Source organism: Tympanuchus pallidicinctus, unplaced genomic scaffold, assembly GCF_026119805.1.
Source record: "Tympanuchus pallidicinctus isolate F22 unplaced genomic scaffold, pur_lepc_1.0 scaffold5, whole genome shotgun sequence".
Lineage (NCBI taxonomy): Eukaryota > Metazoa > Chordata > Aves > Galliformes > Phasianidae > Tympanuchus > Tympanuchus pallidicinctus.
Genome location: NW_026294769.1, coordinates 3,931,833 through 3,958,242, shown reverse-complemented (window position 1 = coordinate 3,958,242; position 26,410 = coordinate 3,931,833). Strand labels below are relative to the sequence as shown.

Sequence of the window (26,410 nt, the reverse complement as noted above, 5' to 3'; positions counted from 1 at the left end):
CATTTATGAGCACTAATTAGGATGGTAAACTGCCACCCATGTTTCTTCAAGTCTAAAAAATGTAAGGAGCATGAAGAGAATGCAGAGGAAGAAATGCTATGATAATATACAGTTACATCTTGATTTCAAATGTAATATTGCATTTTGATTAGTTGCCCCAACTTTAAAAGTATGGGCACTTCAACAACAGTCTGTAAGTAAAGCAAACAAAACTAGAGACTAAGATACTGGAAGTGTGAGGTGATCCAGAGAGAAATCGTGATCAAGAAGCACGGAGAGAGGTTGGAATAAATATGCTCTCTCCTCATTCCACTTGCACATGATGTGGATTTCCAACAGCAGGATTGTGGTTTTAAAGATTTTTTAAAAATAACGAAGAGGTGATAAGTGCAAAAAAAAAAAAAAGTCTTCTGGATTTTTCTTCGTATTACAAAAACAAACAAACAAAAATGAACACAGAAAACTTATTTTTCCTTACCACTGCAGACACAGCACTAAATGTGTTTTCCATAAATTATGAAAAAATGAAGCCTGTGCCACTTTGTGAAAATTTAGCATGACAACACATCTAGTGTGGCATATTCCAGTCCATGGGATTGCTTATTTTCTGCACAGGTATTTGAACAGAGGTATTATTTTCCATCTAAACTGGGTGCAAACTATATACCAGATGATTATGTTTCACGCCACGTCATCTGTCCAGCTCTATACCAAACTTTAAAGCATTAATTTTAAATCACCTCTCTACATTTTATTTTGGTGTATCACTGAGTAATAGTACTGATAATATCTGTTAGGGTAGCCTGCAGGCATAATATCATAATATATTTGGTAACAGCTTTCACATGAGAAATATGTATGAAGTAGGAATTACCCACGGTCACAGAGGAGCCAGGCTTCTGACCCCAAAACTGCACAATGTCAGATTCTCCTGCATTGAACCTGATTAGCTCTCTTCTCCATCTTCCCTAATTCTTGCAAATCTTCAGTATGGTTATTTTGCTACAAACTCATTCAGTTTTGTTCTCATTTGCAATGGGTGCAAAATATGATTTCTATTTGTTTATTGGTTTTCAATAGGCCTCTTCAACTTTGTCATGCCACAGCGCACTTTTGAGGACTGAAACTTGAGATTCATGCCAATTTCTTCCTCAGAGGCATGACACCAGCCACATACAATGTCATTCACATTCATTCAATTTACAAAACCCTATTTAAGCCAAGATGGTATGAACAGATAATTTTGTCACCTGAAACAATCTTATACAAAGCAAGATCACAACATTATGGAAATAAATAATATTTGCAAGAGTTTATAAAATATCTTTGATACATTCACATGCCATAATAAAAATATTTTCAATAATGAGCAGAAGACTTCCCACACAGAGTTGATAGAAAAAAAGGTAAATCACTTTTAACACAGGGTGATGAAAGGGATTCCTGTATAACTGAAAACTTAAGAAATGCAGAAAGATGTCTCTTATAAACATTTTGATAAACTTTAACACTATTCCATATTGCTTAATCTGGGCCTATGAAACCCTATTCAAAATGCTCTGATGTTCTTATGTTGAAATTTTTAATTATTATGTTGTTAAGAAATACATAATTTCCAAGTTATTCTGCACCTAGACTAGGGAGTGAATTGTTCTATTTTATAAAAGAAGGAAGAAATCAAACTTGATAACACCAAGACTCAGACTACATTTATTTTATAAATAAAATTCTTCCCTAAAGCAGAGTGAGCAGTGATATTTGGACCATAATTACAGTCTGTGCCCACCTGGAGAGGTCTTACTTGGCTTTTCTGACCTAATTTTAAAATCCGAGCAAAAATCTCATTTAAGAAAATTGAACAAACTTGTTCTTTGATAAAAGTGTGGTCTATTTTTTGATTAAATGCAGTACCTGAACAATCAAAATGATATATTTTAAAATGCTCCTGAAAAAAACACATAATGTCATGGAGCACAGATTGCAGGTAGATCACCTACATGGCTTTGAAATTAAAAAGCAGAGAGTAAAGTAAGCAGCTTTACTTTAGCTGCAGAAAGTTTCAACTTTCTGCTACCTAATGTCGCAAAAAAAAAAAAAAATCGTTTTTTTTTTTAAATAATATTTAACCTATTTGCCACTTCTTTTTTTTTTTCAATGCCTGGACTGTCAGTCCCAGCTTCCCTAATGGTGCTCTAGGTGTGGATAAAAGTCTTTCAGGGTTCAAGCAGAATACAAAATGACCTTCAGTTGGTTGGTCTGTCAGCTGCCAAAGCACTGGCAGATTAGGCTCTGGACACAGCACAAGAGCAGAAAAAAAACCAAGCCGTAAATTTGTGATTAATAAGGAATTTCAAATGAATGCATATTTTGCATGAAAATAAAGTAACACACTAGTTATACACACAATGCGATGATTGCTGCTTCTGTCTTACTCTATTCAGGAAGAAACTTCTCATCATCATCTTCCTCATAAGGACGATAGACTTTACAAACTTTCTGGTTCTTCAGTATCCAATTTATAATTGCTTCCTTCCTTGAAATGCACCTTGTTACAACTTACTAGCAGAGCTCCTCTCTATCAATTTCCATTTTTTATCTCTGTCATGGTTTCATGGTTTTTCATCAGTATTCCACATCATGAAATCATGTGGTGCACAGGGAGTTAAAGTTAATGCTGCAGTTGCGTGGATTGTCAATATACTTCATGAGTTCTGGTCTCCTGGAGTCAGAAGAGAAGAATGAACTACAACTCCCAGATTTCATTTTACCGTTTCCATTTTCCATTTGGAGGGAAAGATAAAACAGACTGGAAGTAACAAGACTTCCACTCTTTGCTCCCTGGCTGTTTTTACCCATGGCATTAAAGTAATGACTTTGGTTTTGGAAACTCTATCTTATTTTATTTGGTTTCTTAGATTCAAATTCAATCACTGTATTCCAACATTGTACTATACTGTGCCATCTCACATTCTGCTACTGTATTTAATTTTTTATTTTTTTTTTCTTAGCTCACTGCCTTTGTTATCATTTGTCCAGACCCCTTTCCCTCCCTTTTCCCTTCCCCCCCCCTCCTTCCCTTTCCATGGCATGGGTCCGTGGGTACCTTTGCCCCCTCATCACAGAACCTAGGCTGAGCCGGGCTGAACCATGGCAATCTTCTGTGCTCTGCAGACTGTTAAACAAAACAAGGCTGGGGAGCGAGTAAGATCTCAGAAGAGTGATCATTCACATTGCTGAATTTTAGCACTCTTCCTGGGATGCTGTATGGGCCAGCTAAGAGTCTGTCACATAAAACCCAGCCTGACGCAATCGCATACAGCAGAGATCTTCCCAGCAGGCAGTGTGGACATGAGTGCACCAGTTTGCCTAGTGGTGAAAAAGGAAAAGGTGAAGAACCATTTCCTAACAGCGAGCTGCCCCTCCCCTGACACAGCTCCATGCCGCTGTTGCTGTCACAGAGGGCAGAGCTCAGTGCTGCCCCGAGCTGCAGCTGCCATGAGGCCTCCCCTCAGCTCCTCTGCTCTGTGCTGAGCAAACCCAGGGATTACAATCACTCCTTGTATGTCTTGCCCACCAGATATATCACTATCTCTGTTGTTTTCTTTTGGACACGTTAATTATTCCAACAGCCTGTGGGTCCTCAAGTATCCTCAACAGCTCTGTGCTACACTCGCAGCACGTAGCTTCTTTTCATGCTATGGTAATACTGCTCTGTTGGGCTGCCATACAGCTTTCATATTATTTCATAACCTCATAAAAAACAAAACAACAACAAAAACATAATGATGAAATCTAAGCACCTTTGGGTCCTGAGGAGTTACAAGGACAACTGCTATGCAATTGTTACAGTCAGCCTGTTATTATGCTTCATTGCAAGAAAACAATCACAGTTCTAGCTTTTATTTTAAGTTACATTTTTCAATTTTTTTCCTCCTCAGTATCAATACTGCTACAATAAACTATTGTCTACTGGTCACCTAGAATTTCCCCTGAAGTCATTAGAGAGGCACAGCACTCCCATGTGCACATTTTAGGGCACACACTTAACAACAGGAAGAGAAAGCAATTTCAAAAAAGTGGCATTTCTAAGGAGAATTCTATTTCAAGTTGCAACAAGTGAAGAAATGACAATCATACAACAAAGTTATCCAGAAGTAATACCTTAAAAACCTAAGGATGTGTTCAAGGACTTAGCTTGAAACTTAATTCCCTATTTCTATATCCATAAGCTAAGCGTTAATATTAACATCTGTCATGTCTCACATTCTAGAAGAAAAAAATTCTCAGATCTTATTCTGATAACTTCAATGGGTGACAGCAAGTGTTTTTACCAAGAATAAGAACAACATTTCATCTCTAATTAGAACTTTACATTATTTTTTTTACTCTGTTTACAAACCATGAAGACTTTAGTTCAGCTACCTTGTCCATATATGCAAGAAAATTCTACCAAATTTGTAGAAGCAAATCTTCCTGAGCTTGTACCCAAAGAAGGCCCAATATTCAAATTTGAACAGGAAAGCAAAAACTTCTCCTTAACAGCCCTGGCACAAATCTGAAAAAGAGTGAGCAAGTCAATGTTACCTTACAGCTAGAGAGGCAATCATGAAAATACAGGCTGAAAAGAAAAGCATCACTAACCTAATATAAAAAAGAAAAATTGAGAATTCCTGAGCAGGAAAGGTTTCTGATAACTAAAAAAAAACCCTCAAAGTTTAGCCAAACTGCACTACCAACTGCATCCTGACAGCTAGTCTGATATTCTAAGCAATCATCTTTTATTAAATTGTTTACATTCTATATCAAAAACCATGGGAGGATCCATTGAGAGGGCAAGTAGGAAAACAGCTTTTATGAGAAGGGTCTTGACATCACCTGAAAAATCCCAAACTAAAGGTAGCCCGGTATGAAGACAGATGTCAAGAGCTTACTGAGACAATTAAAAAACAAACAAACAAAAACAACTTTGTTGTATCAACAGAACTAGTTTGAAAGATAAGAGAGAGGGGATTGTGAATTGAGAAATTCCTTTGATGTCTGAAAATACATACACCAACCATGCACAGAACACAAGTATAGGATAGTAGCAATAGTACTAAGATGCTGGGAACTGCAAATCTGATGATTCTTCTAGGCCTCAAAAGAAAATTGTTTTTCTTTACAGATTTAAATTGTGAACTTTGCTTCTGAAAGCTGGAAAAGAACCAGGACTTGCTGAAGATGAAAGGGCTGGCTGCTAAGGGAAAATTAACAGCAACATAGAGAAAGAATGACTCATCTGCTTCCCTGTGGTGTACATTGCCCCAGTGCACGACCACTAAGCCTTCTCACATTTGAACTGTTACTTAGCAAATACAGCAAGTTAGAACATAAGATTCCTCTTCTGTGGATCTGAGGTTACAGATGGGAAATTCTGCATGGCTGTAAAACAGCAGCTCTTCACACTCTGAAGATGTGGCAGTTTGTTAAGCCACACTGCACACTGCAGGCAAGGCTGTTATCACATTCCTCTTTCCATTATCTCTGTCTTTTCATGTTGAGCTTCTGAACAAAGACAAGGCAGAAAGGCATAGGGAAATCAAAGAAGCTGAAATACAATGATAACACCGAGGAAGGTGACTACTGGAGCACTTTGGAGAATACAAATTTATTTATTATTCACAATTTGAGAATTCCTTTGACACGTTATATATTGCAGGCAGGCACCAGAGAAATGGAAATTAAAAAATAAAGTAAAGCCTTGTTAATAGATTAAGACATGTTTTAACTTTCAGTTATAAATGTTCTAAAAGGTTGTAATTAATTAGAACCCAAACAAAATATATTGGAATGAGAGGCATTTCCAAAGTGAGAACATGTAATTTGTTTATGTGGGATTATACTGATAGACATTTATTTTTCATTTCTTTACTGATATCTCCTGGAAGTACCTTTTTGTTTTTTATTGGTTTCAAAGATGCAAAACACCAACAGGTAGCAGCACTGAAGTAGAAGGCATGAAGAACCTGTACACTATGAACTAACTCACCTATCGGGTCAGTCTTGGAACCAGTTTGTTTTAATCAAAGAAAAACTGAAGATGCTCACAGAGCTGAGGAAAAATTCCCTTTTTACCATTGTATGTTGATTGTTTGATAACGGCTCCCCAGGATGGCACTCAACCTGTTTATAATGACAGATGTTCTATGGATTGTGCTTGCAGTCACTACATATAATGCTAATTTGCACTTTCTCAGATATTATTTATCTCTTCCACATAATTCTCCTACTGTTACAGCTTCTCTTCATTACAGGATGGTATTTCATTGAAGGGCAGTAAGAACATACATTACTGTGGAACCTGAGAGAGCATGCCACATCTTTGATATAAACAAAGGAGAGAATTTCATAAATGTTTCCCATTGATGTTGGGTAGCAAAGAATAGGGTTTAACTTGACCTTCAGTGCCACTTCCAATGCTCTTAAGTGGTATGGTGTGAATGGCTTAAATAACAGCCATGCAAGGTAAAACTGATTCTTTTTCTTACTAAGCTTTGATCATTAACATGGGAAAAACACTCATTTGCATCACAGTCATGGTTGATGAATGCATTACTAATTTTGTCTTATACAGACACTGTAGAACTCAGTGTGCTCTAGATCTTTCACAAAAGCATTTCACTTCTGTGGATATTAAAATAACTTGTGACCACAACATTATAGAACATTAACAAAAAGGAATTCCCAAAGAGTCAAAATTAGAAAATCAGTGCACCTTTGTTTCAGTTCCAGAACATTCTTCATTACGGTGCCATTTTCAGAAAGCCAAATCTTTGAGAAAAGTGGGCAGATGGGAAAAATAAAATTGCAATTTTATTATTTATTTATTTATTTATTTATGTGAAATGTAACCTATGTCCTGAAGAAATAAAAGGAAAGCAGAAAAAATCCTACGTATTCTAAGTTGCTCTTCCTTGAAAGTGAGATAAACTTTGTCTAGCTTCAAAAGATTGCAGTCAAAACTTCCAAAGGCAAGATAATGTACAAATCTTTTTGGCAGTGTTGGGTGAATTTGTACAGTCTGCTCAAACCCTTACTGCCCAGGAAATTTACAGGACTCATTGAAGCATCCATTATAGACTGCATATCTTGTGGAAAAAAAAATACCACCAGCAAAACATTGCTTTACAGTGCGTAAAATTCATAAATGCTCTCTCGCACCAAAGTGACCTGTCCTCTGGGGATTCAACCTTTTGCTAAGCCTCTTAAAAGTGTGGCCTAACTTCTGCTAGCGGTCTCTAGTGGTTAACAAAATTGGCAAGGAGAGAGAATATATATACATATTTTAAATTCAGGCAGTGAGAGAGACTGTGCATCCATGTATTAATGGATAGGGGTATATAACAGTGAAATATTCTTACATGATTTTCCATCAAACTAATGAATTCTGACAAATATATCAACCATACTTTGACGATCTGGAAAAATACTATGATTCTTTCAGGATTAAAAAATAAAAAGAAGAAAAAAAGTGTAATTATTAAATTCAATGAGTTGAAAGGATGCCATCTAGAGGGACTTTGGCAAACTTGAGATGAAGGTCCTTGTGAATCTCATGAAGTTAGACAAGGCCAAGTGCAGTGCCCTGCACCTGATTTGAGGTGGTCCCAAGCAGAAGAACAAACTGGGCAGAGAATGGATTGAGAACATCCTGAGGAGAAGGATTTGGAGGTGCTCACTAATGAAAAACCCATATGAGCCAACAGTGTGTGTCTGTAGCCCTGATGGCCAACTATATCCTTATCATCAAAAGAAGAATGACCACCATTGTTGATGGAAATGATCCTCCCCCTCTACTCTGCTCTTGTGAGACCCCATTTAGAGTACTGCATTCAGATCTGGGGTCTCAAGGATACAGACCTGATGGAGTGAGTCCAGAGGAGGAACATGCAGATGATCAGAGGGCTGGAGCACATCTCCTGTGAAGAGAGCCTGAGAAAGCTGGGGTTGTTCAGCCTGTAGAAGAGAACTCTCTGGGGAAGCCTTATACTAGCTTTCCAGTGCATAAAGGGAGAAAGGGGATCTACAGGAAAGACAGGGAGAGATTCTCTCTATCAGAGAGGGAGTGTAGTGTTAGGACAAGAGGTAACAGCTTAAGACTAAAAGAGGGTAGATTTATATTGGAAATAATTAAGAAATTCTTTACTCAGGGGGCTGTAAGGCCATGAAACAGGTTGACTGGAGAAGTTATAGATATTCCATCCCTGGAAGTGTTCAAGACCAGGTTGGTTGGGGATTTGGACAACCTGATTTAGTGGAAGGTTTACCTGCCCGTGGCAGAGGAGATAGGTCCATTACAACCCAAATGACTGCAGTTCTACAATTCTATGAAACAGCTCTGTTCTGAAGAGGCTCTTCCATCATAATGCCCAGGCAAATTTTAAATTGACTTGCAGTAGCTGATACTTCTGATGAGGCAAAAACTGCAAATTTAAGGCATTACACAAAAATGATCTGGATTTCTAAATTATATATTGCAACATAGTAAAAAACAATGTCAGAAGAACATGTACAACAAATAACTCAGATACGTAACATCAAAATAGCAAGAAAAAAGGCACTTCCAAATTAAATAACAATTCGGTTGTTCAGGTTTTAGTAGAAATTGCAACACTTCCCTGGACAGAATAAATTGTAAACAGCCCTGTTTTCATTAAAAAGCCATCATAAGTACAATTCTCAAACAAAGAGGTATGTTTCGTGGGTTTGCTTTCTAAAATTGCAGACTTCAGGGAATGATTACAACCTAATGCATTTTCTTTGTATTGCAAAGAAATTTTATAGCCCTGCTTGCTTACACGGGTATGGATACTGCATCATTTTGCTGGCTGTCCTCTTGCTCATGCTCTTAATTTTTTTATTTCTCTCTGAACTGTCAAAACAAAAAACTTCAGCGAGCAAAGAATGTACTGTAGCACAAGGTAGTCAGCAGAATATCCTATTCTGTATTCTCTATATTTTTTCTCTAAAATGAAAATCATCAACATCATCAGAATCCAGAAGGTGATCCAACCAATTCTTAGGTTCAGATAGACTACATTCTAGATATAGTCCAATATCGTCCTCTAAGGGTTTTAACTTCTGTATTTTGAGGGTATGTACTCAAGGACTGGAGCTTTAAAACCATCGATTGTTAACGAGCAAAGGCTCAAGCTCAGACTCAAGGGAGATAATCTTACCTGGTCATACAGTCAATTGTATGGACTGACAGTTTAATATCTATTTCCCATGCTGAAGCAATGGGATACTACTAATCTGAATCATACATATGTTGAGATTGTTGAATCATACATATGTTGAGATATGCAGGTACACAGGGATAAATTAGGAAATGTTATGCTTGTGTAACTCTTCTAGATTTCAGTGAAAGTGCATGGATGTGTTAAAATGTAAGGATCTAATTTACTACTGTAGAGTCTTGATCTTGTAGCTGTACTGATAATAGAGTAGAACAGAACATTTATGCAATAATGCAGCTCAAAGTCAGAGCAGTCTCATGTTGTTTAGGGTTGTGAAAACAAGGGAAGAAAATGTCTCCTGAGATTTTTGTGAAATTAATCCTTTGTCCTGAAAAATAAAAAGAAAGGATGACCTGATTCAAAAAAGTCTGCAAGAGAAATATAGCTTTGCATTCACAGATAAATCTGTCACTGACCACCACATTCAATGCAATGTTGAGCTTTTGTTTTTCAGCACTTTGCTAAATACTGAAAACTCTCTTAAGGCAATTGTTGGCAAATTTCTACAGAAACAAAATAGAACAAAAGAAATCCTAGAATCCCAACCATTATTGGATTATTAAATCCAGAAATAAAAAAGCAAACTTAACAAAAATAAGAAAAATTTATGCCCACCATTTCCTGGGATACAAAATAACAGAAATCCAATTTCTGAATAGAGACAGGGACAAGTGCGAACGGAAAATAACTGGCTATAGTGAACGTGCTTAATCAATTTAACTTGTATTGTACATATAGAGTATTTTATCACGGAGAAAAGATAGCCCAAAATGGCAGTTTTAAAACAGAATCAAAAGGTAATATGTTGAGTAAAACTGTAACAATACTTTAATTTTAAAGTTTTCTGGTTGTTCACCAACTTGAGTTTCTTGTTACGATTTAAGCTAAAATATCTTTGTATATGCAAATTAGAAACTGTGTTATTGGAGTTTCTGTTTGCCTTGTAGTTTTAAGTATGATGTTACAGAGAATAGAAAATGCATACTTACTCTTTATCTTCTTAGGTTAAACAAAAGACTATTTTAATACTTTTCTAATATTGATAGATGAATTTATTTTTTCTGTGCTAAGAACAGTTAAACACTGGAACAGATTCCTAGGAAGATTATGCAGTCTCTCTTCCTTCAAAATATCTTTGAAGAATAGTTTCATTTGTACAGTGATGGAGCTAATGCTTCTCAGTCATTACAGATGTGCAGTGACCTATAAGATCTCAGAGTATCCCATGGAATTTTGCAAAAATACAACTATGCAAAAGCCAGCTACTACCTATTTCCACACACAAGAACACAATACACTCTTACACCAGAAAGTCCCTGAAGAAAGCAACAGACAGGCATTTTAAGTTTTCTTTCATTTTCAACAGAGTGAAAAATAAAAACAATTACATAAATGGTATGGTTGATTCTTCTTGGGTTATTTTATTTTATTTTTTGAAAAGCTAGATGGTTCTTTGTTGCAAGAAATGTTCAGAAAAACTCAGCCAGGTGACTCTAAAGGCAACTACTAGGTGCAACCCAATTACTTTTTAGACATGCCTTATTAGGAAGAACATGAAGAGGTAGACTACCACTCAGGAAGCACTGAAAGACCTACTCTTGGTATCATATTCATAAATGCAAGCACAAATTCAACTTTTTATTCACCTTAAATTCTTAGTTCCTCCCCTAAGGAAGGCAATAACCGTGAAAGTACTCACTCAATACTACCTACCTAGAAACAGATGAAAATGTCAACACTTATTAATTAATCCACTTTCTGGAAATATTTGTGAATATTTGAACTACAAATGCTAAAATGTATAAAGGAAATAGAATATCTGATTATTCATAATTTGCAGTATATTCTATGCACCATGACCTTGATATTAACCAGTTTGATGATGACATACTAATTTTCCCCTTCTATCAAGAAATGCATGGAGATTACTCTGTTAAATGAGACATCTCAGACAAAACAGAGATCCATTTTGTACTGTGTGTTTGATTTACCTTCATTATCCTTTAGAGTAAAGTTGGGATTCAAAGAAAGCCCTTCATCAAGAGAAAAATGGAATCTGACCCCATTTGCAGAGTTATCTTTGTCAGTTGCAGTGATGGTCTGAATTACCTGAAATAAAAATTAACAATGAATGTGCTGAAATTTAAACTTGACCCCAATATTACCTGACCTTAGTAGAATGTTCAAATTTTGCTTATTTTAATTTTCTACTTGACTGCTGCTAAATTCAACAGATGATATGATTGGGTCATTAGCTTGATTCTTCTAGCATGAAATGTTTTAGGAGCTCGATAAAAGCACCTAAAGCATCTACACTTCCCAACATTCGGATATGGTACAGACATGGAGATTTTCATCATCTGCATTATCTCTTACTGACCTTCAGAATTACACTTTTGCCTAGGCTTTAATTAGAGCCTAAATTCAGGCTGAACCAGAATGGTCTGTCCAGTGCACCATCTTGCTTGACATTCTAACAATGAGATGTACTTCAGTATTGATTAGGAAAAATAATCTTTTTAAGGAAAATGGCAAGCTCTGTTTAAAATTTTGGATAAGAATTAGTTTTAAAATTGTCAGAAAATAGAAAATAAAAAGCAGCTGCCACTCCTGGGTATAGTTTGATTTGCCCCAAAGGAACAGAATTAGATGTAGCAACTATGTACAGGAGAAGTATTTTTGAAAGGTAAGACCTCTACCTTCAAAAGCCCTGATGATTTTTAAAATTTACTTTCAACTAAAACTGAGCTAAGCTTTTGGAATCTGTGACCAAACAATATTTCTAACTCTACTTTCATTTTCATGCTGGGTCTGGAAGCTCAAGTGATAAAGTAGAATTTAATAAAAGTTGTTCTTGTGATATATCCAGTGAAGCCTACATAGAGTGCTGCATGGAACTGATAGATATCCTGAGGGAAATGTAAAAGGGGGAGGGAGAAAGGCTCTTTTCATGAGAATTTTTCTGTTCAGTGTTCAGCTGCAGTCTGCCTGGGCTGAACCTGAAGCATAAACAGTGTGGGCTCCAGAGGGTTGATCTATTTTGAAACGAAAAGGCAGCACACAGTTCTCTACCACCATTCATGTACGAGAAGCAAAACAAATACATTTTAAAGCCAATAGACTACAATGATTATTCTGCTGAACATATACAAGATAATATATTCTATAGACTGTGCTAGTTTTAAACAATTAACAATACTGCTGGATAACTACAGAGAATATTTTCTCATGGTACTTTTTTACTGACCTGTAGAAGAATAAGATCAAATTGAAAAGTCTATAATCATGAAGTTTTCCAAAGACATGATAATACAGATGAAAATGTTTGGTAAAAGCTAGTTGTTCTCTACTGAATTTTGAAAAAATGAATATAAAATTGAAATAATTACCATGTAAAAACACTTATTTACCCTAGATACATATTTTAAGTTAATAATGTTCACAAGTTATGAGCAAAGCAAGACAAAAACAGGAGTTAATGTAAGTACATTTTCAAGACAATCGGTTTCCATTATTACTCAAATACCAAAAATACAGTTAAATGCAATTCACAGCTGCAATAAATACAGACCAGAACTTAAAAAATGTGAATTGCTAAATACTGCTCATATATCATACATGCTCATACGTAATCATCATTGAAAGATATGTCAATTATTTTAATAATAATACAATAATTAGCTATGTACTTTCAGATTGTATTTGATGGCCTCATAGATAAACTTTTGTCCTGTTGTCCTCTCTTAAATCAAATGTTCTATGATAGTTTACAGAACCTGGCTTCAAGAATATGTTTTTTTTTGCAAAAAAAGATACTTTTGATCAAGACCCCACTACCAAAAGACTAAAATTAATGAATAAGATGCATTAAAACTCAACATTCTACCTACTTTCTTACACGTGGAAATTTGAGTATCCCTTGAATACATCAACCTGTGTAAAAAGTACAGCATCAGATGGTATAGAAACTATGCTTTTCCAAGTGAAAAATGGACAGTGTGTGTGTAATGGAATAGGTCAAAAGAGCATCAGAACGATTCTTAAAAGAAAAATGGCCATGCTCTTTCTGAATAAGCCCCTGTTTTCCAAGGGATAGATTCTGAAGACAGTCTTTCAGAGGTGAAGAACAAAAACGTGCATCTATCTGACATCCATATGCACTCCTAGCCCTTTTCTAATTAATAGGCCAACTAATTATTAGCTTAATAACAGATGTTAACATGCACCTTATCAGAGTTGCTGATTAAAATAAAAATGTAGACAGAGAAACTCATCTTCTGTAATCCTCACTGACACCACTGAAGAGATTAAACTGAAAGGTTATGGTATTTTTTTTAAAGGTAAGAGTTGTCCAGAAGAAAAAGTATTTCAGTAATGAAGGAGAAGTAATTGAAAAGGATATAGAGCAGGAATTCAGTCCAGCTCAGTTACTTTTCAGAACTGAATCAATAAACAAGTTAATATACATACGGCCAATTTATAGCAGAGGTGTGCCTTGCCAGCTATGATTCACTTCCTTGACTATTAGAAATAACAGTGCCCAGGATAAGGTAGCTCTTCTTGGCAGCACAATGTTCATACATCCTGATTCTGAAAAACTGTTGTGTGTTTGTACACGTATGCATGTGTGTTACTTACAGTAATACATAGTGTCAGGGAAATTACATTTCATTATTACCATAATTTTTTCTATTATTCTTCTGAAAAACACCAATATGACTAGTAGACCTAGAGAGACATTTTAACAACCTAATACTCTGTCTGGACAAGCAGTGAACTTAGAAACATTCAGAAAACTGTCAGCATTTCACTCCTGCAATGTTCATAACAAAACTTTTTTTAAATCACTATTTACTTTCATTTTCTTAAAATTAATAAAATGAGACGTGTTTTAAACAAAGGAAAATTTCTTTTGTAATGGCACTTCATTGAAGATTCTGAAATATCATTCTTCTCCACTGGCTGTATTTCACAACCATACAGAAAAAGAGTGTATTTCTAGAACTCAAGATTCTCCAACTCAGTTTATTACCTAAGATCAAAATCACAACTGCTTCATTACATTAATATGTATTATCTATTAGGCTTCATCTGAAAGCTATTGAAGATACAGAATTTATTTTCTCAGTGACTACTAATACAGAAAAACTATCACTTCACTGTGGAAATTATCATCTTCTCAAAAACATTTTTGAGATGCTTTAGGGGGTTCATTGAAGTACATTTTCTTATGTTGTATTATTATTATTTTGGAAACTAAATAAATTGAGCTACTGAGAGAAAAAGAATCAGGAGACCAATTCTGTCTCTGATTTCTCTCTGTAGATGCCTCTCCTGAAAATAAATAGGCAAACACAAAATTTTGTTAATGACAAAAAATCAGTTTATTTTATAATATATATATAATAAGTATATATATATATAATAAGTTATATATATATATATAATAAGTATATAATAAATTCAAAATAGATATGCTAAGACAAACGCTCTCAATGGCTATGCAGCTTATCTCCTTAGATTTCCTGAAGAAAGAAACAAGAACTCATACAGGACAGGGCAGAGCTGCAGCCCAACCTCAAACATCAGTCAAGTAGCTGTGCCTGACAATGTCTGACAGAATTTATTCTTTAGTGATATTTTGTACTACTCATTCTTACCAGATGATGGATAATTCAGAATAAATGCTGTCTTTGTAGTGATTCAAAACTATTCAGCTCGATGTGTTTTCTAGCACATGGAAAGTTGTCTTATTCTGCAATCTTTGCTTATTTGTTCTTCTTGAACACTTGTTGTTCATTGACTTTTTTTTCCTTAAAATAGTTGTCTTCTGAGCGAGAGCCAGGTGCTTTTGTATCTTTTTGTAGTTGTTTTCATGTGTTTTGTTTTGTTGTTGTTGTTTTTTTTTTAATAGCCCAAGGACATCACAATCTCTTCTGAAGCCTAGCTGTATACTAAATATAGAAGTCAGAGCATGTCTCATACAGTCTTGACGCAAGCTCATCATTCCAACCTACAACCTGTGTAATCATGCATAACTGCCATGAAGATCTGTGTAACAACTCAGTCTATGCAAAGAAGGTACTTCTGGTAAAACAAAACAAAACAACTTGGTAAAGTTCTCAAACTATGGACCACAGTGAAATGCATTAACCAGTGGCAGCTGGAAAGTAATTGTTTTTCAGTTCGAATTGCAACCTTCCCTCTGCTCATAGTTTTGGAAGAACTGTTCAGCATATTTTCCTTGAAGACCCTTCACAGTCAGGTTCACCCTCATTTGGCTGTCCATCTGAACACTTCTGAGCAATTAAACATACAAAAACTGAGGACAGTAGTCATGCTAATCAGTCATTCCACTAAGTTACATTTGAAACCTTTCTCTCACATGGCTCTTAGTGAGAGCTGTTAAATCTGCTTTATCCATTTTTTAGAGGATAGTGACTTTTCAAATTCCATCTGGCAAGATTAAGATTTTTGTATTATATTTTCTTGAAATAAGAAGAAAATACCTTGAATGAATTCCCAATCTTCTCCCTTCAGTCTAATACAGTTAAAATACAAATTAATACATTTTAAAAGTTGGGTGAAATGTGAATTATGAAAATGAAATCAGAAGGATCATACGGCATGTGATCAAAACAAAGTTTTAACACTTGCAGCATTAACAAATGAAACAATTCTTCTTTCACACTGAGGAAAAGGTAACTGAGAGTTACCTGACCAGGCTTTGCATTCTCACAGACCACTACGTCATACTCTCTGGCAAGCTCTGGAGGATTGTCATTGACATCCAGGATTCTAATGCCAACTGGAACATGGCTCACTAGCCCAGGATTGTCTGAAAAATATACAGAGGGTATTTATATATATACAATATTCATATAATTAATTACATTATATATATATATATAATTTTCAATATTAAGCAATATTGAACATTACATAGATATTATTTTACAAAAAAAATTCAAATTATGTTATATATGTAATATTCAATATCTTGTGTGACATCCTCAATATACAGTGACATCCTCAATTAAAACATGATTTCTCAACACAGCAACTGGGTGAGAACTAGATACAGTTGCAAAACTTTAAGTAATAAGATCATGAAAGATGATGTTTGCTGAGCTTCACTTTTTGAAAAGAAATAGGGAAGAAAGCATAGTTAGTTATACCATAGCAATAAAAATACAAGGTACTCTGAGAATGAAGTAAAAGGCTGTTGGTGCTATTGTATGCTGTCAAACTCTATGCAAGAAACGACTGATTATTTTTCAATTAACATCAAAGTGTAATCACATTAAGACCTTTTATATTTTTCTCAGTCCCTCAATGAGTTTAGGAACTAGGAAGGCAGCTCCAAAAGTACTGCCTATTTTATGATGTTGGTTCATGACATCAGAGGCAAATGTTGGTGGTATGGCAGCAGAGGCAGAACCTTCCTACCAACATTCCATTACATTGTGTTGCCATGTGACAGATAGTACCAGATGGGCAGTCTGACAAAATAGCATCAGACACGAAAGTATGGATGAAGCAAAAATGTATCACTGAATTCCTCCATGCAGAAATAATTGTGCCCACTGATATTCATTGATACTTGCTGAATGTTTCTGTAGACCAACAGTTTGCATGTGAGTAGAGTGAGGCAGTGGTTTTCAGCAATGTGAAAGAGAAGACACATTCCAGATGGCCATGCACAGCTGTCACACCATGAAATGAACAGTGTTCCCATCGGCTCATCCATGCAAATCAGTGGATTATGATCAGGGAATTGTGTATGAGCTGAACATTGCTTTTAACGTATTGGAAATGATGGTGATAACTTTAGACTACTGCAATGCTTGTGTCAAGTGGGTCCCATGAATGCTCACACAGGAACAAAAACACTGTATGCAAGTTTGTCAGGATCTACTGAACCAATACAAAACAAAAGGGGATAGTCTACTGGATCACATCATTACCAGTTATGAGACATGACATCACCATCATGAGCCAGAGTCAAAATGGCAGTGCATGGAGTGGTGACATGAATTCCCCATCAGAGAATTTATAAATGCTGCCACCAGCAATTAAAGTGATGTGCACTGTTCTTTTGAATAGGAAAGGGATCCTTCTGGATCCTTCTGGATTTTTTTGGAAAGCAGACAAATGATCAGTTCTCATCACTACATAGCACTGCTGTCTGTCTCACCTGAAGGCTTGAAACTCCAGAGTCAGGACAAGAGGAAAACAACTTTTCTCTTGGAACATAATAACACCAGATCCCCTAACAGCTTGAAGACCATGGAAGGCACTGCCAATCTTGGTTGAACTATCCAACCACAACGTGGTCATAGCAGCTGTGAAACACTGGGTCACCCCTGCTACTGTAGATTTTTATGAATGCAGGCTCTCATTCATCGCTGGTGAAAACGCACGGCTAATGGTGGTAATGGTGTTGAAAAATAGTGGTTTGTAGTTGAAAATTTGCACTATATCAAATAGTGTTATTGTACTCTTTGCAGCAGTTGTAGTCTCCGTGGAAATAAATTGAAGCCATTATTTTCAGAGTAATGCATGCAAAGTTCAGAAATTATATGGAACTAAAAGCACACAGACATACATAAACCATTCCCAAGGCTGGTTTAAACCTTCTCACAAGTTACCATGTTGTTACACAAAGTAGTCAATAAGTCTTGTATTTTCTGTGAAAATTCAGCATCAGTGACACATCGGTTAGAAAATGTTTAAGTAATGCTATCTTAGTATATGATCTATACTTGTTTGAGAGCTCACCTTCAAAAAGAGATCACTTGCAAAAAAGCACAATAATTTATTTTTTTTTCAGTGAAAATAAGCTTTCTGTTTTAAGATGGGAAAAAAAATACAAATCTTAATGCATCATACTTTTGTTCTTACTACTACTATGTACCAAGACACTTATATTTGATTAGAAGAATTATATTTTGAAGCCCTTTTAAAATTAGGGGCAATATATCTTCCAAAGTCTATGCAAGTATCCATCTTGTAGATAACAAACTTCATTTTGTTTTTTACCAATTAAATTAAACTATCAGTAGAAAAAAACTAAGTCCATCATTCATGCACAAGGTAGAAGAATGGGTTTTACAGGTTTATTTTTTTAAATGTGCGTGTTTTATTTTTAATTATGCTTGTTCATGTGAAGGAAAACGAAGCAGAAATATTAAGGATCTAAAGTTCACCTGTCCTGGTTATTTCTTCTGTATTTAGCGACATTATGTTTCCATCAAAAAAAGAGTCATTTGTAAAATGCTTCAGATTTTTCATGCCTTTGAAGGCATTTGCTCAGAATTCTATTATCATTCATTAGTTTAGACATTTAGAATCAAAACCACCAGTAATGTAGCCTCCTACTAAAAGAATATTTGAGAGCACTTAGAGTTTTTTTTGACAAAGTGAGAGATATATCCTTCTATGTTTTCATCTGGGATATTAGTCAAAGAGCCTGGGTTTGAAAGTTTTTTTCAGATTTTTCATATTCTCTTTTTGATTAATATGACTGTTTGCATGATGATTTTCATTCACTTTTGGAAATTAGTCATCCATCCCCATGAAAAGGGGTTAGGAGGGAAATCAAAATTATAAACAGAAAAGGAAGACTTAATTTAGATCAGATAGGAACCTCACTGTCATTTCCAATTAACATTAGTATTAAAAGTTATAAGAATGCATTCAGAAGGGCTATAGACTCACAAATTCCATTTTTTTTTACTGTGAATGTTCAGTTGCAAAATTAGGAACATGTTTAATATATAGTACTTAAGTAGATTATTTTAGTAGTCTAGAGGAGTGTTTAAGTGCTGTGAATACACAAAGGGAAAGTGAAGAACGGTTGGCTGTTTGCTATGTGGTTGGATGCAAAAAACCATCCATCTCAAATTATGAAAGAAAGAAAAGCAGCCTTCTCCCTTTGAACTTTGAGAATTAACTGAAAAGATGTTTGGCCCTTCCTTGGTGGTAGACTTTAAGATTGTGCAGAACAGCACAGTACAAAGCAATAAAGATTAATGCTCACTAACATATTGTACAAAGTATTTTAGGTAGATTGTTCTGTCAGTGCTAACAGACAAACAAATTACAAAAATCCTATAGTCACAATTACAGGATATGAGATCGAATAATATGTTATCTAATCTCTAGTTTAGGAAAATATCTATGTTCTTGAGCCTGGAATGCTCTAACTCAAATTCTGTGAGGTATCAATTCATAGAATCAAAGAATGATTAAGGTTGGAAAAGAACTCTAGAATCACGTAGTGTAACTGTCAACACATTACCACCATTCCCAGTAAACCATGTCTCCAAATGCTGCATCTTCTCTCTTCTTGAAAACCTCCAGGGATGGTAACTTCACCATCTCCCTGAGCTGCCTTTTCCAATGTATTACCACTTTCCAAGAATAAATTTTTCCTAATATACAATCTGAATCTCCCCTGATGAAACTTAACGCCATTCCCTCTCATCCTGTCACTGATAACTGGGATAAGAAGTTGATCTCCACCTTGATACAATGCCTTGCAGGTAGTTGTGGAGAACTATAAGGTCTTCCCTGTGCCCCCTTTTCCAAAATAATTTCAGGCATATGAACTAGAAAAAGTTATAAATTACAGGAAAGATACAAAGTAGACAAAGGAAGAGTACACAAAAGAATAGTACATAGATCAAAGGCAGATATTATAGTAAAGGGGTAAGGAAGAATCCACCTCGGAGTGGCTTCAAAAGATACAGTGAAAGCGATGAAGATTTTAATATTAGAAAAAGCCTGAAGGTTTTGTCAGAAGGCAGAAGTATTTGTGACAACTAGATAATCATAGAATCTTAGCTGAAAGGGACCTCTGCAGGTCATTGGTCTGTTCATCAGTTCAAAGTACTGCCATCTTCAAATCTAGAAGAGGTCATAATACATCTAAGAGGAAGGGAGAAAGAAATCGGGAAAAGCTCAGGGCAGAAGGTAACAGAGACAGAGAACTGTTCTGTTGATATGGCATGTTTGGAATATTTACTGAGGAAAGAAAATCAAATGTTTTAATCCAGTGTGTTCCTTTCTGGCAACAGACAAGTAAATTCTTGTGTTTCAGTACAGTATATCAGAACCCTTTCCCATTCCTGAACAGTGTCCTCCTGTATACCTGTCACTACTTTCCAATGCATCTTACCCCAGTCTGTTGAGCTTTCACTGAGATTTCACAAAGATTCAGAGAGCTGTTGGTTTGTTTTTTTTTTTTTGGGTTGCATATTATCTATCTATCTATCTATCTAGTTAGCTAGCTACTACCTACTACCTACCTATCTACCTATTTATTTTTGGCAGCTATTTTGCACAAGGAATTACTTTTTATCTTACCAGTTCAAAAGAGTACAGGGAATTGTTGGTATCTTTCTGGAAGCAGTTACCTTATAGGATCTCTGACCTTTGCAGGCAAATTTCCATACTGAAAGCCTACTTATTACAAAATGCTAACACGGAAAGTATTAACATCACTTTCCAAAATGGTCTTGAAGTTTGTCAGATTGTGTATACTACATCAATGTGTATGCAAGATGATAACACAGGTTATAAGGGAGAGAGGGAATAACAAATTAACAAGGTCCTTATAAGCAGGTTGTATTTTAGTTTGTATTATTACAAATTATATATTTTATTACAAAATAAACATAAACTACAGCCTTTTGCAGGTGTGCTGCTCACCTGCAATCCCACACACACACTGATAACTGATCCCTTTTATATTAATTAGACAAATGCAATGCAGTAGTTTGGCAGATTTCCAGTTTTGAGATAATCAGTGCTGATGTATATTTCAGTCCTGTGCATTAAAAAACAACCAGATACATTCTGTATCCTATTAGCATTATGCCTCAAGAGAAGATTTTTCAATGTGAATGCTCACTGTTTTAAGGGATAACTGAAGCAGAAATATTGTTTTGATTCACCTACATTAGGGGCTTAGTTTCTTATGCTTAATATTTTTCCCGGAATAAATTCTTCTACCAGAACACTAAAAATTTGTAAAGCAATCAGTTTCATTGAGTATCGGTGCTGCATCCAGGCAGGCCTCGCTGAAGTTGTAGAATTCCTTATCAACTGCCAATCTGGAAGCCTAAATCTTCTCCCAATTAACTTGATTGGGGAAACTTTAAAAACCCCCTTCAAGAAGAAAGCTTATTTTTAATATAGCTTCTATTGTCTAAGACTCCTTTTTCACATCAACAAAATTCCCGCGAGCTTTATGAAGATAAATTCAACTTGAGTAACACTAACAGTTCTGATGTCAATAATCTTGTGCTTTTATTTATTTATTTATTTAGAGTGTGTGTGCGTAAAGTCACAATGGTATAGTTTAAGACTTATGAAAGTTAAGTAGATAATTTAACACAGAATAAGCCTGAACTATTTTAACAGTGTGAAGAACTTTGCAAAAAAAAAAAATTTTTTTTTTCGACCTTTTCATGATGTAGCACAAAGATTTTCACCTAATTTAGGTTTATAATGAATGTCTATGCTTTTTCATGATTAGTATTAAATATCATTCTTAATCACAGCAAAAACATTTTCTTTTCATTTTGACACCTTTTCAAGACCTTATGACGCAAACCAATATTTGGGAAGTTCAACCAGCTATTTTTTCTGGGACTTTTCGAAGAGAAGTAGATTGGTATTCTCACCTACCAATACTGTCAATAGTTTTGACAGAATATAGATCTAGAATGGATGAAATATATCGCAGAAGCAGAGGTAAAATAATAAAATAATGCTTTATATATAAGTGAGAGGAATATTGTAAAAAATATGGGTTTAATTCAGGGTGGTGGCAGTAACAGAAGTAGTAAAAGAAGCAATATGAGTAATAATAGAACTGTAGCAGACTTAAATATTAGTACTTTCAATCTGGCTACTCCCTCTGCCTTAATGCAAGCAAAATTCTGCAGCTCGTTGACTGTGCTAGTGCTTACCTCCTGAGTAGATCAGGGCACCACAAACTGCACTGGTTCTGTGGCCAGTAGTGGGTCCATTTCGGGATTCTGGTACTGCTTTGCAAAGCCCTGAAGGGGAAAACGTCACATGATCCCAAAGATTGTCTCTTCTTCAGAGACCCCCTTGGCAGCTACCATCACCAGGAGCACCGCATTTATCATGGCCCAGAGAAGCAGGTAAATGAACTGTTAGATGCAAACCCAAGTGGAACAAGAAGGGAGGTTAGGAAGAGCCATACCCTATACCATCTTTAGATGACACTGTATGAATATTGTAGTTATACTGTTCCCCAAAGAAACAGAGGAGAATAAAATTCATCTTGCCTAGGATGCAATGACTAACCCGAGATAAACAGGGAAATAAGCAGTGAACTTGGCATTAGAGGAATCACTTCTTGAGCAGGATGGAGAACTAACTGCCTCAAGACAATTGTTTTTATAAAGAGTTTTGTGCCAACACTGCTTATTGCATAAGAATGCAATGGCAGATTCTCCTACAGATAAGATTATTATAATTTCATGGTCCATTGGTAGGCAGCTTATCAAGACTGGAAATAAACTGTTTCACTGGAGAATGTGGACAGAGTGGCAGTATTGTGTCTAGATCTTGCCATTAAAAAGATGATAGATATTCAGTTTGTCACTACTCCATCAGCAAAACAGTCTTAGAACACAGATCTTGTATTTTTAAACATCTGCTTTAATCTGCTTTCCATTTAGGGGAAAAGTAGGAAATATTTTGTGGCAGATTCTGTTTCTTGGAAAAATAAAAAAATGTCATTGGTATAAGTACCAAAACTCTTTCTGTAACTGAATTACCTGGCAGAATGTAAGTTAAATAAAAACGAAGAATGAGTGTGATTTTTTTCTTGCGTGATTGGGAATTTATGGGAGATGCTGGCCTTAAGGTAGCACTGTAGGATCTGGCTCTGTAACATATCTATAATCACAAATGCAGCAAAACAATATATAAGGAAAATTTCCCTTTACTGATGTCAAACTAAACGTGTTCATAACTTATACTTTTTATTATTTATACTTATTATTAATACCTATCCACACTTTGTAAAAAAAAAAATTAACTCTAAAAAATTCTATATTCATTTGAAGGAAAAATTCATTTTGAGGAAACCCAAGGACACAAAGTCGGCAACAAACTCACTGGTATTAGAAAGAATCATCGTTCTGTCCACCAGAGATAAAAGGTTAGGAGATTACAGCACTGTGACAGCACTTCACTCAGATTTATATTACCTTCTGTTAGACCTTGAAAAGGATTCTATTTATTTATTTTTAATTTATTATTATTTTTTTAATGCAAAGTATTAAAACTATTCTTGGTTATTGGAAAATGGTAAAGTGAGAAAATAAAATATCATCAATTCTTGCTCTTTTCTAATTCTTTCAGTGCTATGCGCCAGGAAGATAATACTCTATAGACTTATTTCCTCTAGGCAACACATATGTTGTTTTCATGTGTTTCAAAACACAAGGAAAAAAAAATGATTTTTTTTTGTCTTTTGGTTTTACTTCTTGTAATATAAATCAGTGCACCTTCAAATAGCATTAACAGACCTATTCTGTTTGTTTTACACCTTCTCTCCATCTTCCATTCTCATTCTTCATATGACTGTTAATATCACATGAACACAAGATCTAGAAGCTAGTTTTTCTCTTTGTTAATTAAGAAGATATTGGAAACAGTTAGCTTAGCTGTTAGAATTAACACCTAAAAGGAGCTTCTTGATGCAGTCTATCTTGTAGTATTTTCAAGTAGAAATTTATATTGAAAGATATTGTTGATTTCTTTCTCAAATCAAGCCATTTTATGACTTATGCCAGTTTTTGTTCCCATAGCTATTAGTTGTTCTTCTTGGGCATTAAGGCTTCAAGAATACTACTATTTATTCTGTTCGCATTCTTGCTTTGAAAACTTTAAGTATATGTTTATTTTGCCTTGAAAGTGGCTGTGATTTGGGACTTTGCTGTTGCTTTTAATGTCAGCAATACTATTTGCTACAGAACAACCTTAACTGAATCACTCACAACTGTTTTTACAACCATTTTCTTTTAGAATGCTTCAGTATTTTGAAATCAGAGAATCACATAACCATAGACTGGCTTAATGATCTAGTTCTAACCACTTTGCCATACTCAGGAAACTTTCCACTAGATCACATTACTAAAGCCCCATCCAGCTTCAAATGCCGCTAGGGATGGGACATCCACAACTTCTCTGAGCAACTTGATCCAGTGGCTCATAACATTCTGAGTAAATAATTTCTTTACAATATCTGACCTTAATCTCCCTTCTTTTAATTTAAAGCCATTCTCCTTGTCCTATCACTATCAGACCATCTAAAATGTTGTTCTCCCTCCTGTTTATAAACTCTGTTTAGGTATTGAAAGGTCTTCTCTTCTTCAGTCTGAACAAGTTCAGTTCCCTCAACCTTTGTTTGTGGTAGTGATGCTCCATCCCAACACTCCATGTCTTTGTGTTGGGGACCCCAGGCCTGGATGCAATACGTCACATGGGACCTCATGAGGGCAGAGTACAGGGGAACAATCACCTCCCTCTCCCTGCTGGTGACATCTCTTTTGACACAGTCCAGGATACAGTTGGCTGTCCAGGCTGCAAGCGCACACACTACTGGCTCATGTCAAGCTTTTAGTTCCCTAGAACCTTTAAGTCCTTCTCTCCAGGACTACTCTTAATGAGTTCTTCTCTCAGTCTGCTCTCATGTCTTGGATTGCCCTGACTCAAGTACAGTACCTTGAATTTGGACTTGCTGAGTCACATTCAGCTTACAGGGACCCATTTCTCAAACTTGTCTAGATGCCTTTTGATGACTTCCCTTCCTTCTATTATATCAACGGCACTATTCAGCTTAGCGTCATCTGCAGGCTGCTGAGTGGTTGTTCTTTTTCTTCTACTCATTCAACATGCAGTTCTCAGAGAATCATAGAATGACTGGTGTTGGAAAGTGCCTGTGGAGATCATTTCATTCAACTTCCCTGCTCAAAGCAGGGTCAACCAACGTGTGTTGCTCATGACCATATCCATTTGTTTTTTGAGTATCTCCAAGAACACAGAATCCACAATCTCACTTGGCAACTTGTTCACTTGTTTGACATATCTCACAGTAAATTTTATTAAGTGGGATTTTCTTTATTTCATTTTGTGTCCTTTGCCTCTTGTCATTTCACTTGGTACATCAGAGATGAGTTTTTACTTATCTTCTTTAATTTCCCCATCAGGTGTTTAAACATACTGGCAAGAACATCCTGAACATTCTCCTCTCCAGGCTGAAAAACCCCCCAATTCTTTCAGCCTTTTATTGTGTGACTGGTACTCCAGTTCCTTAATGATGTCATGCTCCTTCACTAGACTTGTTCCATTTGTTCCACATCTCTTTTGTCCAGGTGGGCCCAGATCTGAATCCATCACTCCAAAAGTAGTCTTAACAGACTGAGCAGAGCGGAAGGATTACCTCCCTTGACCTGCTGGCAACACTCTTACACATGCAGAGCATGATGTTTTTGGCTGCCTTTGCCTCAAGAGAGCACTGCTGAATCACGTTCAACTTGTTGTCCACCAGGATACTCAGCCAGGTATTTTTCTGAAAATCTGCTCTATAGAGAGATGGCCTTCCATATGCACTGGTGCATAGGGTTACTCTACTTGAAATGCTGGATTCCACGTCACAAATTCATAAAGTTCCTGTTCATTCACTTCTCCAGACTGTTGAGATCCTTCTGGATGGCAACACAACCCTCCACCATATCAGCTATTACTCCAGCTTCGTGCCATTTATGCACCTGCTGAATGCACTGTCTCATAAACCAGGTCATTAATGAAAAGATTAAACAGTACTGCATCCATTATTGGCCCCTGTGGTACTCCACTAATGACTAGCCTCTGGCTGCACTTCAGGCTGCTCATCATAAGCCTTTCAGCTCTCCATTTCAGACACTTTTCAGTACAACTCACTGCTCATTTATCTATGAGATACTTCCACATGTCTTGTTCTTGTGTGAATTTATCTCAATCTTCCTTAATTTTTACCAAGTGAGTGTGTTACTTGGCAAGCTCACTTAATCACCTGTTGCCCATTTTATGTGTGCTATCAT

The 26,410-nt window shown here is 35.9% G+C and overlaps 1 protein-coding gene across 3 annotated transcripts in view; it reads right to left on the bottom strand.

Moving 5' to 3' along the window:
• CDH18 (cadherin 18) overlaps positions 1–26,410 on the bottom strand; it is a 229,010-nt gene that overhangs the window by 4,266 nt on the left and 198,334 nt on the right. For 2 of the 3 annotated variants that reach the window (XM_052704351.1, XM_052704352.1), the window contains exons 10-11: positions 15,995–16,116; positions 11,270–11,387 (exon numbers count right to left, since the gene is read on the bottom strand). In XM_052704351.1, the coding sequence (XP_052560311.1) occupies positions 11,270–11,387; positions 15,995–16,116 (240 nt within the window). Of the gene's footprint in view, positions 1–9,484; positions 9,607–11,269; positions 11,388–15,994; positions 16,117–26,410 lie in introns of those variants that run through there. The other variant, XM_052704353.1, reaches the window with a different exon arrangement.